This window comes from Lepisosteus platostomus, chromosome 26 (genome assembly GCF_059453375.1).
Source record: "Lepisosteus platostomus isolate fLepPlt1 chromosome 26, fLepPlt1.hap1, whole genome shotgun sequence".
Classification (NCBI taxonomy): domain Eukaryota; kingdom Metazoa; phylum Chordata; class Actinopteri; order Semionotiformes; family Lepisosteidae; genus Lepisosteus; species Lepisosteus platostomus.
The window spans coordinates 5,948,092-5,961,774 of NC_142636.1; the positions used below are offsets into that span (position 1 = coordinate 5,948,092).

A 13,683-nucleotide genomic window follows, 5' to 3' on the forward strand; every position below is an offset into this window, starting at 1 on the left:
CATTTCAGATGATGTGCTCGATGTTGGGACGGATCGCCGCAATTATCTGATGAGGGGGTATGATGGGTTCGGGAGGGAGTTCGAGCTCCAGTGGATCAAACAGACGGGAAAGCGCCTTGATATTCTTAGAGCCGGGGGTGTATGTGATGAAAAAAGCAAAACAAGCAAAAAATAGGGACCATCTGGCCTGGCGAGAATTGAGGCGCCGAGCAGACTGGAGATAGGAGAAGTTCTTATGGTCCGTGAGAATGGTGAACAGATGTTGGGCTCCCTCCAGCCAGTGCCTCCATTCTTCCAGGGCGAGCTTGATGGCCAAGAGCTCTCTGTCTCCCACAGCATAGTTTACCTCGGCAGGGGAGAGACGCCTGGAAAAGAAGGCACAGGGATGGAGAGATGAGTTGCCCCAAAATGCTGCGACATGACTGCTTCAACGCCATGCGTCGAAGCGTTCACCTCCAGAACGAAGTGCAGCGAGGGATCAGGGTGACGAAGGAGGGGAGCTGAAGTGAAGAGGTGTTTCACTTCGTAGAAAGGCACAATCAGCCTCATCGGTCCACTTGCCCAGAGTCGGACCCTTACGAGTGAGGGCAGAGATGGGAGCGGCAACGGAGCTGAAATCACGAATGAAACAATGATAGAAGTTAGAGTATCCAAGAAAGCGCTGAACCTGCTTCCAGGGTTGGCCAGTCCCTAATGGCCGCCATCTTGGAGCGGTCCATCTCGATGCCCAGGGGAGAGATGACATAACCTAGAAATTGGACAGTGGAAACATGAAAAGAACACTTTTCCAGTTTGGCATAGAGACTGTTCTTAATAAGACGGGTGAGGACCTCCCTGACGTGAATAACATGCTCCTGAAGGCTAGTGGAAAAAATTAATATATCATCCAGATAGACGAGCGCATACTGGTGAATGATGTCCCTGAAGATGTCGTTCATAAAATTCTGAAAGACGGCCGGAGCGTTGGCAAGACCTAAAGGCATGACACGATATTCATAATGGCTGTGAGTGGTGATAAAAGCCGTCTTCCATTCGTCCCCCTCCCGAATGCTGATAAGGTTGTAAGCACCCCGTAGGTCGAGTTTGGAAAAAATCTTTGCGCAACGAAGAGACTCCAGAGCAGCAGGAATGAGAGGCAGAGGATAAAGATTCTTAACAGTAATGTCATTCAGACCGCGGCAATCAACACACGGCCGCAAAGAACCGTCCTTCTTGGTAATAAAAAAACTGGCGCAAGCAGGAGATGAGGAGAGGCGGATGAAACCAGGCTGCAGGTCGTCCTGAATGTAGGTATCCAGTGCCTTGGTTTCCTGCACGGAGAGGGGGTAAACACGCCCTCTAGGTGGTAAGGCTCCGGGAACCAGATCAATAGCGCAATCATAAGGGCGATGAGGAGGAAGCGAAAGAGCTCTTCGTTTGCTAAAAGCAACGGCAAGATTGGCATACTCGGGGGGAATAAGTGGGGAGGTGACGTGAGAGATCTGAAGAACATGAGGTTTCGTGGGGAGCTGACAGCAGTGGGTTAGGCAGTGATCACTCCAGGCACTGAGTTCCTTGTCGGGCCAGGAAATGCGGGGATTGTGTAACTGTAGCCAAGGGAAACCGAGAATAAGTGGGAGAGAAGGAGAACGGAGGAGGAGAAGCTGAGTACGTTCCAGGTGGGTGGCACCAATGCGCAGGTAGAGAGGATTGGTCTGCCACTGCACCAATCCTGGAGAGAGGGAGGAGCCATTGATGGACTGGATGCAGATGGGGGGGGAGACAGGCAGTAATGGAATCTTCAATGAGACTGTGAGTCCGGAATCTAAGAAGTTTCCCGCTGGAGTAGAAGAAGAGGGCATGGGGGGTGCGGCAAGAGTGCAAGCGGGAGCGTTGCGGCTGGCAGCCAAACGGAGCATAAGACGTTCGGTTCTTCGTTGCTGTAGACGGACATCAATCTCGGTAGCCAAGAGGTCAAAACTCTCCAGGGTCGGCGTATGGTAAGGGAATTGGGCTAGACGATCCTTAAGCTCCTCGGAAATGCCAGCGCGGAACTGATGAATGAGGGCCTCTTGATTCCAAGCGAGCTGAGCGGCCAGAACCCAAAAGTCCGTGGCGGAATAGGAAGAATGCACCTGTCCCAAGGTGGCCGTCAGGGCTGCCTGGAACTGTGCTACATTCGAGGTCTAGGGGGCATTCCTGGCGAGAAGACCTGCAGCCCACTGCATCGCCCGAGCAGAGAGGTACGCAACCATAAATGCAATACGCTTGCGGTCGGTGGGAAAACAATCCGGACGAAGGCTGAAAGCCATCCAGCATTGAGTCAGGTAAGCCTGACACATAGTCGGGGTGCCTTCAAATTGGTCCGGTGTGGGAGGAGGCAGGGGAGTAGAGGAGGCAAGAGAGACTGGCGGCTGAATTTATGGGAGGGTAGGAAACGAGAGGCTGAGGAAGGGAGCCAGAGACCAGGTTAGTGAGATGTTGAACGCTGGCATTGAGCTGGTCAAGAGCCTGAGAGTGCTGGGACAGCAGCGCCATGGGATTAAAAGAGCCCGCGGGATCCATACCTTGGCTCACGATTCTGTCACACAGGCACTGACTGCGGAGGATGGAGATCCAATGCGGTGCCCTTGGTAGGGGTGGCGCTAGGCATAGGCGAAGTTGGAGTAAACAGGCAGGGGTCCGAGTCCGGCAAGGCGTAGTAGAGGCGTAGGCACTGAATCGGTAGGCGAAGGCGTAGTCGAGGAAACAGGCTGGGGTCAGGGTCCAGTAAGGCGTAGAAGAGGCGTCGGTGTGGAATCGGAAGGCAGAGGCATAAACGAAGAGGCTGGCTGGGGTCAGGATCCGAGAGAGCGTAAAACAGGCGAAGGTACTAAATCGAGCGGCGAAAGCGGTAGTCGGAAAAGCAGGGTCGAGGTCCAGGAGAGAAGTTGTCGTAAGGCAAAGGCGTAGTTCGTAGGGTAGCTCTGGGAGAGAATCTCAATCGTGAGCAATGACCAGGGGACAGGTGAGGGTTTAAGTAGAGGACTGATTGACGCGTGCATGTTTGGTATGGGGAGTGCTCGTGGGAATGCGGGAGCGCTTGCCTTCGTGAGGGAGATTCGTGACACAGAAGGAGAGATTAGAGTGGTCGTGGCCGTCAGAGGTGAAATGAGAAACAATGGGCTTGGAGAGATCTTTACTCTTCACAGCCCTGACATGTTCTCTGAAGCGGCCTCCGAGTCTCCTTCCTGTTTCTCCAATGTAGATGGCTGGGCATTTACTGCAAGAGATACAGTAAATAAGGTTGCTGGAGGTACAAGATGCCCTCTGGGTGATGCGGAATTGTCCTGAGGGGCCTTGAATGAGTGTGGTGGTGGATGTACTGTATACTTGCAGGTGAAACAGCGAGCTCTGTTACAAGGGAGAGTGCCTGGTGTGGATGGTTGCTGAGGGCGGTCAAGGGAGCTATGAACGAGAAGGTTGCGCAGATTAGGTGCTTGGCGATATGAGATGATGGGGCAGTCAGAAAAGAGGACCCCAATGGAGGGATCATCCTGTAGGATGGAAAAGTTGTCGTTAATAGTCCTGGGGATAAGAAGTGTGTTAGGGTGGTAGGGAAGCACCAAAGGAATGCGGTTGTTATAGCGGGAGTTCCTGATTGGGTTGATGGTCCAAGGGGTGTTTTTGGCTCGGGCAAGGGTCCTGTCAATAACACTGCTGGGGTATCCTCTGTTGGTGAAAAATGAGTACATTTTGAGGGCTTGGTTCTCGAAGTCAATGTCATCGCTGCATAATCGTCGTAGCTGAAGGAACTGTGAAAAAGGGAGAGAGTTTTTAGTGTGTTTGGGGTGAAATTAGCTATACAAGAGATAGCTGTGTGAATCCGCGGGTTTGTAATAAACCGAAGTGGAGAGTCGGGGGTAGTTGATGGAGAAGTTGATGTCTAGAAACGGAAGAACAGTGGAAGATATGTTAACCGTATATTTGAGGGACGGGTGGAAGTTGGTGAAATGGTGCAGGAAGCACTCAAGCTGATTGTTGGAGCATGTGGCGGCACCAACGCAGTCATCAATATATCGCTTGTAGAGGTCAGGGACATAGCCAGTGTAGGAAGCGAAGAAGTGTTCTTCTACCCAGCCGTCAAAAATATTGGCATAGCTGGGTCCCATTCTGGTGCCCGTGTCAACTCCACTCACCTGCTGGTAAAAAAGATTACTGAAAGAGAATGTGTTCAGTGTGAGGACCAATTCTGCAAGGCGTACCAGGGTGTGGGTAGGTGGATCAAGCACTGTGCGTTTGTCCAGCGTGTGCTTGAGGGCTGTAAGGCCGTCATGATGGGGTATAAAGAGATGTGATGTCCATGGTAAAAATGTAGCATTTGGTGCCCTGAAATTGGAAATCATTAAAAAGTTGGAGCGCGTGGTTGGTGTCTTTGATGTGTGAGGGAAGACCTTCAACCAGCAGTCTCATGAGGCTGTCGAGAAAGGCTGAGATGTAAGTAGTTGGACAGTTACATGCTGATACGATGGGGCGTCCAGGGGTGTCCGGTTTGTGGATTTTGGGGGGGAGGTAAAATTGAGATACCTGCGGATGTTCAATGATGAGCCGGTTCGCCTCCTGGGGGAGCTCATTGCTGCTGATAAGAAGGAAAATGGTGGATGCCACTTCCTTTTGGTAGTCAGTGGTAGGGTCCTGCTGGAGAGGGAGGTAGGTAGAGGTGTCAGTTAGTTGTCTAGAGGCTTCAAAGATATATAGATCCTTACGCCACACCACAACAGCGCCTCCTTTGTCCGCTGGTTTGATGACGATATCATCCCTGCTGCGGAGAGATTGGAGCGCCTGATTTTCTCCTTGGGTGAGGTTGGACCTGTGTTCACTGGGTATAGAGAGTGCCTTGGGAGCTTGATTGGTGCATTGGTTAATGAAATAATCGACTGGTGGAAAACGGCCAGAGGGGGGAGTCCAACAGCTCTGTTTGGGATTAATGTTGTTAATGACATCAATCACCGGGTTGTTATCAGCTGCCTGTGAAGAGGAATCGTCAGCAAAATGTGCTCTGAGACGGATCCTGCGGTAAAAGCGGTTATTGGTCTGGGGGATGTCCAGCTTCCTGGGAACTGGTACAAAAACTGAGGCCTTTGCTGAGGAGGGATCGCTCATCCTGTGAAAGGGAGAGGTCAGAAGGTATAGTGACAACAAGATTAGGATTGGTGAAGGTGTTTGGGGTGTTGATGGTTTTCTTCGTAGTGAGAAACTGGTAGAGTTAGGGTTGAGAGATCTAATTAGGTTAGTTATGAAGGGAAGATGATGTGGGGCTGTTAGCCGTAGAAATTCCTTAGCTTCTTTGATGTTGTTGTCGGAAAGGATAATCTGTTTTTTGAGGGAGAAAATGGTAGAGAATTCATGTTTTGGAGGGGTGCATTAGCACACTATTAGATGTTAACCAGGTTGAGGGATGGATAGATTCAGCTCAGTCAGAGCACTCAGTCATTTCAGAAGTGGCTGCAGTCCCTCCTGGCCCAGCTGTCTCCAGGTCAGCGCCAGCACCAGCAGCAACCACACGCGAGCCCTGGGTCGCAGACAGGGGTCTAAGAGCTCAAGGACTAGACCCCCTGCACACCAGTCACCAGTCCGACTCAGCAACAGGTTCTCTGCTTTAGGCAGCACGTCTGTTGATGCAAATAAGGTGCTCATAATTGGCGACTTGATAATCAGGATTGTTAGAAATCCTAACCATCACAAAGCAGTGGTCTCTGTAAAATGCCTCCCTGGGGCCTGAGTTTCTGACATTGAGGCGAAACTAGACACATTTTCCAGTAATGAATCTTCCACCTTGGTTGTTCACACTGGAACTAATGATATACAGTAAATGTGCAAAAGAGCACAAAGAAAAATGTCGGAATTTAGTTGTGTCTTGTCCCTTACCAATCCTATACAGAGGGGACATACCCTATAGTAGGCTATACTCCCTAAATCACTGGTTAGAGACTTGGTGTGCATACAATAGAATAACCTTAATTAATAGTTGGGACATTTTTTGGGAATGGCTTTATAAACAGGATGGTCTCCAGCTTAACCAGAAGGGATCATTAATTCTATCCCAAGAGGCTGCTTGCTTTACTAAGAGCACCAACCAGGCCTCAGCCATGTGATCTTAAATCGCGTGCTGTCTGTACTCCCAGCTCTAGTTCACCTCCTGTACCGACCCAGGTTCTCTACCACACGGCATCCCATCAATCACATTACTATTCAAAACCAGATATGAGTGTGAATAGACAGAGTATTGCAACTATCACTAGACCTAGATTAGAATTCAGACGTTCCTTTATGGGCTCCTGTGCTTACAATTTAATCTCCATTCCACTGGTAAACCTAAATCAGTTAAAACATGAAACTACCATAAAATGCTCACTGTTAAATTTTCGCTCACTAGGCAACAAATCAGTTCCGGTTAATGATATGGTGCTTGACACCAACTCTGACCTGTGCCTACTAACAGAAACCTGGTTTAGACCCACTGACACAGTTCCTGTAGTTGAAGTCTCACCTAATGGCGAAACTTTTTTGCAGAAAGCTTGTTGCTCAGGGCATGGAGGTGGCCTAGCAGTCATCTTCAGTGAGTCTCTGAGAATTGAATTAAAAACTATCAATGACTTTCACACATTTGAAGCAATGCTCCTTAACATATCTCCTGAATCATCTACATACATTCTTTTAGTGTTCAGACCCCCCGGTAGATCCCATCCCCACTCAGCTAGTCAAAGATTCCTTCGAAGTACTGGCAGGACCTATAATTAGTATGATTCAGAATTCAGAATACAGGAGCTAGAATCGTTACTAGGAGCAGAAAGTACGACCATATAACCCCCATACTTAGCTCTCTTCATTGGCTTCCTGTCAGGTACAGGGCAGACTTCAAAATCCTTCTACTTACAAGGCTCTCAGAGGTCAGGCACCTGTCTATCTAATGGAGCTTATTAATGTATACCATCCAAATCGCCTGCTTAGATCACAGAATGCAGGCCATCTTCATATTCCATAAAATTAATAAAATAACAGTTGGCTGTAAAGCCTTTGGTTACAGGGCCCCTAGCTTATGGAACAGTCTCCATATTTCAGGATTCATATCCAGACTGAAGACCTACTACTTCAGCCTAGCCTAGAATAATAATAACAATTGCTTACACATATACTGTATATATATATATTTCTGGACACTCCACTCAAAGCGCTTTACAGGTAATGGGGATCCCCTCCACCACCACCAGTGTGCAGCCCCACCTGGATGATGCACCAGTCCTCACCACACACCAGCTCTCAGTGGGGAGGAGAGCAGAGTGATGAAGCCAGTTCAGAGACGGGGATTATTAGGAACCCATGATGGGTAAAGCCCAGGGGGAAATTTGGCCAGGACACAGGGGTAACACTACTCTTTTCGAGAAACACCCTGGGGTTTTTAATGACCACAGAGTGTCAGGATCTCACTTTTACGTCTCGTCCGAAGGACGGCACCTTTTTACAGTATATCGTCTCTGTCGCTATTCTGGGGCATTGGGACCAACACAGACCACAGGGTGAGTGCCCCCTACTGGCCCCACTAACACCTCTTCCAGCAGCAACTATAGTTTTTTTTCCCAGGAGTCTCCCATGTGATTGATAATTAATAAAGACACACCCATCTCCCATCCCCCATGTTACTGCAGCCTCATCTACAACAGACACCTCACCAGTCTCAGTCTGAATTAATTAGGCAGAGGGAGGATGAAGACCATTAAAGAAACCTACTTAACAACAGTTGTCATAAAGACACAGTTCATTCAATTCCAATTCAAAGTAGTGTTACGAGTCAGGCCAATAAAACCAAAACTAAAATATAAACTATTAAATATTAAAATATAAAATATAATATATTTTATATTATAAAATATAAATGCGGGAGCTGAAAAAGAATCCTGCAACCGATCTTTTCCGCCATTCGAAAAAACAAAATCAGATGGGGAAGCTAGAAATCCTAAATCAAAGCCCTAATCCGAGAGCCGTAGTTCAAAGCAGAAAGCCAGGAGTCCGAAACCGAGGAGTGAACTTTCCGCAATCCAGAGGCCGCAGGTCCAACAGAGACCAGCAGTTCCAAGCCGAAGAGGTGTAAACGAGAACAAGCGAAAAGCAATAATAAAGCTCACATGGACACCGAGCGAGGAGGTCAGGGAAGACTGTGCTTCAGTGTATAATGAGATGGTGGTGTGGTGGTGAATGAGTGATCCGGTAGGTTGCCTAATTCAGCGTGGTCTACGCAACAGGGAAGCGGGGATCATAACAAGTAGCAAAGGAGCATTTTTTTCAAACATCAGCTGCATAGAGCCCTGTTACTCAGGAGTTAGTCAACGAGGCTCCCAAGTAGAGCTGGGTGTTGTAACTTGGGCATTTCTATCCACCTCCTCCATCTGAGGGTTTATGGCAGAAACTAAACTGCGCTCAGCCCAATACACAGCTCACCTGTGCTTCAGAATGGAATGTGTTCAACAACTGTATAGAATAGTATGTCTTCCAGGGCGCCTTTTTGTAGGAAGGAAAATAACTCCCTCTTGCAAACAGGTTTCCTTTTCCTGCAGGTGTCACTCATCTAACATGCTTTATGCTCAGCAGCTGAATGATACACATCTGCTGTAGTCTTACCTGGCTGCTGCTTGAACTCAGTGTCTTACTGATACATACTCCAGAGAGGCTCTTTCCATTCACACTGATATAACCTCTGACACCACCTTTTGTTTGTGTAACCATGGAGAGTATCAATATCAATTAATTCTTTCAAACAATGTGTTTTACAAGAGTCTTATACATGCACATATACACTGTAGGTCAAGTTATTTTATAGGCTAAAATACCATATAATAATCCCATTTAAAGTATTGCAAAAGAGAAAGTCAACATACACAGGCACTTTCTATACTTTACACATGCAAAAGCTTTTAACATTGCACTCTTTCAGTAAGAGTGTTCTCACAAAGGATACAGAGATTTGCCACTTCTTAGCCACAAAGCGCCATCACTGTTCATCATTCTTGAAAAGCTTGAAATTCCCCCAGATCTGCATTTTTTATCTGCTGCAGTAACATTTTCACATATTGTTGTCTGTTAACATGGAACAAGAAAGCAAAATATATAATTTAAAAATAAAAATTAGTATTATTATTTACCCAAGATATTTCCTTTAAGTGACTTGGTCAGTGACTTGTACAGCTGTTCAGCTCATTGTAAGCCACCATTAGTTCTATATGCAGTTCAAAGCCACAGTCAAGTCTATATTTGTGAGCTTATTTGGGGAGCTGCTGGGATGAGACAAGACCTTTTCTACTGACATCAGTCCAGTAGAATTGTGGACCAGCTCTCAAATGGGATCAACAGAGACTTCACTAACTCACTGCTGAGGTTCAGGCAGAATATCCCACAGTGTTGACCTCTCACAAACATGCTTTTTATTTACAGGTCAGACACGTTGTTCAGCAAGATGTTCTCAATTTGAAAATCTGAGCTGTTCTATGATCAATTTACAAGAGCTGATCTGTTCTACAATCTTGTGCAATGACCTCACATCTCTAGACAACTAATAGAGTTTGTTTCCTGCTTTTCTAGGCACACAGAGCTGTCTGTTAAACACCTGAAGGACACCTGATGTCAGGAACTAACGAGGGTTAGAACAATATCCACTGGTGCTCTAATAATGTTAGACACCAGATATTGCAATAGAAGATCGTAGGTCGACTGCATTATTTTAAAACTAATTTGACTAAAATCTCAAATTAAATTGAAGATATATCTGTTTCTCCTTTATGTGACAGGTGCAGATCTTCTGAAGGCTCTGCCCCAAGTTATATAAACTTTGGGTAGAAATATTTCAGTGGTACTCAAAGGTGTTTGGGAAGAATATACTGTACCCCAGACCCTGAATTAGCACTCTATGGTTGTTCAGAGACAATGTTCACATTAACCATCTGCACTGGCGTTTGGAATAATTGTGGCTGAACAAAATTGCTTCTATAACACAAGCAATCTGGAGCCATTCCATGAGATCTGGGGCCCTTTTCCTCAATATTTTTAAAAACATAGAGCTTTGTTAAATATCCCTGATAGTTTTATACAGCCATTAATTGTGTGATTATGGCTGTCACAAATTTTGACTTAACAAGAAAACTGTTAAAAAGGCAGCAGCAAATTTGAGAAATTGTAATCTATTGTCTGTTTTTCATATGTTTCTCATTAAAAATATCAAAGCTTTTTTGAAGATCCCAGAGAAGTCTATCCAGAGGCCAGTCAGCCAAGCAGCAGTGCCACCTGGTCAATAAGCTGAGCAGACGGGTAGGATTATAACGAGATGAGGGATAACGTGGGGAAAGTTATAAAGCAAATGTTAGGATATATAGTTAAGTGTAACATTTAAATCACGAGATGCTATATAAAAACTGTACCACTAGTAATGCTTCATTTCAAATTTGCTGTCTGTTACAACAGAGTTTGCTCTGGAATCAGCCCAAACTGTGAAGAGTGACCAGATACATTCTCAGGTTCAAGTGATTGTCCTGCACTGTTCAGGTTCCAATTTAAGTATTGAAAATCCTAAAGGACAACAACTCTGTGTGACCTTCACCTTCCTGTATGGCAACAGGAGTCACTTCAAAGTGTGGTCAAAAGTACTGTATGTAACCATATTGTTGCAGTTGGTATTGATCTTTTGCAAAAACAAATGTCTCAATGACCTTGTTCCAGCAATTGTTACATACTAAGCCTACTTTAAAAGGCTAAATTTAAATTATGAAAGACAAATGAAATAACACTGATCACAAGGATGGAAATAAAAATGTAATCACCTGCAAAAAGTCAGTTGAGTTAACTGCATGCAATACTGGTTCACATGATTACAAATACACCCACAACTCAGTAACATTCTAATAGGTGTTATTTTTTGTAACATGTTGTAGGTATTTATATGGCAACTACATCTTAAATTGTACAAGTTCACCAAGCCACATCCCACTCAACTAGTTACAGCAATGAAGTATCACACCTAAACCTGAGTTAAACCTCGGGTGAGTATTCAACCATGAAGATGAACTCAGTTGTAAAAAAAAAAAAAAAAGTCAACATGGTCAGGGATGTAATAGAAAGTTAAGACCAAGTGCTTTGCACTGACACATTATGGGAACAAATGTTACACTGGAGTGGTTTAGGGTTAAGAGAGTGGAAGGCCTTGAGGACCCCAGTCACAGCCTCAACTTACATCCCTGTTTAGGGCCACTGGAAAAGACCAATCAGTGATGCTCCCCAAAAAACATGGGGGCACTCTAGCTAATCCAGTCATGCACAAAACTGGGACTAAGCCACTGTGGAAAGAGACTAGGTGTTTCATTATCTTATTTCAGGCAAAGGGCCATGCGAGTAGAGGGCTTTCAGGTCTGGATATTAATGCCTAATGGGACATGCCAGGTAGTCTTCCTCATTAAATCAGGAGGACTGGTTTTAAGATCATTAACCAATCTGAAGCTACAGAATTAGACACCACAGAAGAACAGGGTCTTTCAGGCATTTTTATTGCAGCACAGAGAAAACCCAAGACGGGCATTAATGCCTCATTCCACTCAGGACCAGACCACACAAGCTGCTCAGACCTGGCACCTCTGGACTCGGCCATCTTTGCACACAACCCAGAGGATCCCTCGGTCATAGGACACATGCCTGGCCACACCAGCTGCCCTTAGAGCCCACCATCTACTGCCAAAGGGGTTACAGGCATCAACACCAAGCCTGCAGGAAAAGGCACAAGGTTAGAGCAACCTAGAATTAGGACAGTCAGTCATGCACCCATGTGCATTTAACCCTCCCCCAGCTCACCTCTTGAAGACCACTCCATTCCTGTTCACCCCATACACACTGCCATCTGAGCCCACCTCCACCAGGGACAGGGAGCCCTGAATGGGGTACCACCTGTCAGAGCCTCTGCAGGAATCCCCACTCACATCCAGCTTGACGAAGATCTGGTCCAACCTGTTCACTCCCCAGCAGCCAAAAGGCCCACAGGAATAGTACTTGAGGGAGCCCACGACAGGAATCCAGGGGATGTTGCCCTGGCCAGCATACTGCAGCACAGGCCCGCTGTTCAGGCAGAAGATGGAATTGGCAGCATTGACACCAACCACGAACTTGTCTCCACCAGCATCAATCTGGATGAGGGAGCCTGCAGAGGAGAGCAAGAATCAGGTGTTGTCTGCAGGGGGTAGTGCAGTGCTCATTCCTCAGCACGAGGTCATGAACACTTGAGTGAAAGATGTTCTGGCTGAAAGCAGCTACTAGCCATGGATAAACTTGAAAGCCATCATTTCTAACCCATATAGATCAGCTGCAGCCTCACCTGGCTGTACTTGGATCCACCTTCCCCGAAGCCACTTGAACACAAGGCTTGCGAGACTCACACTCCAGAGCCCTGCTGGCCCCACACTCACATGTTTCCCCTTCATGGCCAGAGAGACCCAGCTGTTGCCCTGGTAGCTGACCAGGTTGTCTGCATTGTCGACTCCACACACCCTTCCAGCACCAGCATCTATCTGCTTCAGACTGCCAGGCACAGCCCGACACTGCAGGGCTTCAGCCACAGACACTGGGGAGGAGAGGACACCACTGGGTCAATGATCATGTGGAAGCAGCCTGGGCTGAGGGCAACATAGGAGCATGAGCATCCAACACTGAGGGACTAAGTCAATATACAAGAACAGAAAAAAACAAGCCAATAGGGCATTAATGAATCAGCAACAACCACAAGTGAACCGAGCTCAATGCACAGAGAATCAAAGGCTTGCAGAACTTCAAGAGCACACAAACATCCATGTCATGGATTTAACACTCAGGCAGCATCTTTACTCAAGATCAAATACCTATACTGAAATCCTTAAATACTAGCAGCATGCAGTTAATCCTCCCATCTGCCTTTGTGCTGCTCCTTTTAGTCAAATTAAGAAACCCAAACCTTACCTAGAAAGAATCCTACAAGCAAACACAACACACAGCCTCTCCCTTCCATGTTGATGAGTGATCACACAAACCTCATGTATGGTATAAACCCCCCACAGTGGCCTTTATATAGTCAAGACTGCTGGGCTTCGGCTCCTACACACACCTGTCTAACCAGGTGTTAAATTGTGAACCATAACGAGCTGCTGATTGAATCACTCAAGTATCAATTACAGAAGACGTAATTAATTATATTGTTTCTAAAGACCTTAACCTCAGAGTGTAGGAATCATGGCGACAAGAACTGAAATTGAAGCCTAGTGCTTCAGATAGTCATGAGCTGGATTAGTACTAATACCAGCAGTGACATCCTCCAGTAGTGCAGGACAGGGGTGGTCTAAATTAGATAACAAGACAAATAGTTTCATTGCAAAGCTGAATATTTGGTTACTCTTGTTCTTTGTCATGAGATATTTTTTTTCATTTCAGATATCATCTCCCAGATTAAAGATTAAATTTTTCTGAGCACTCAGAGGAAAATATCTGGGCCCTAGATTGAAATATTCCAAATCCAGTCTTGATTTCTCAGTTAATGTCATGTGGGAGAGGATTAGTGATAATTAAAATCTATGAACGCACAAGTTCCTGCATTCAGAATGGGGAATTAATGATACTGTAACTCATAAAGCACTTAATTCATGAGTGACCACTTGGACAGCACAGTGG

The 13,683-nt window shown here is 46.2% G+C and overlaps 1 protein-coding gene and 1 pseudogene across 1 annotated transcript; both read right to left on the bottom strand.

The window, feature by feature from the left end:
* Positions 1-545: 545 nt before the first annotated feature.
* LOC148639816 (uncharacterized) lies at positions 546-5,358 on the bottom strand (annotated as a pseudogene).
* Positions 5,359-11,526: 6,168 nt separating this feature from the next.
* LOC148639817 (fish-egg lectin-like) lies at positions 11,527-13,078 on the bottom strand. Its single transcript, XM_088620794.1, has 4 exons — positions 12,979-13,078; positions 12,362-12,607; positions 11,845-12,187; positions 11,527-11,757 (listed from the first exon to the last, which is right to left on the bottom strand). The coding sequence occupies exons 1-4, from the start codon at positions 13,025-13,027 to the stop codon at positions 11,616-11,618; spliced, it is 780 nt and encodes a 259-aa protein (XP_088476920.1). The 5' UTR covers positions 13,028-13,078; the 3' UTR covers positions 11,527-11,615.
* Positions 13,079-13,683: the final 605 nt, after the last annotated feature.

Excerpts from the sequence above, each read along its gene's own strand:
- LOC148639817 (XM_088620794.1), bottom strand. The coding sequence starts at position 13,027 with ATGGAAGGGAGAGGCTGTGTGTTGTGTTTGCTTGTAGGATTCTTTCTA. Across the intron at positions 12,608-12,978 it reads GCTTGTAGGATTCTTTCTAG|TGTCTGTGGCTGAAGCCCTG; the intron begins GTAAGGTTTGGG and ends TCTCCTCCCCAG. Across the intron at positions 11,758-11,844 it reads AATGGAGTGGTCTTCAAGAG|GCTTGGTGTTGATGCCTGTA; the intron begins GTGAGCTGGGGG and ends CTTTTCCTGCAG.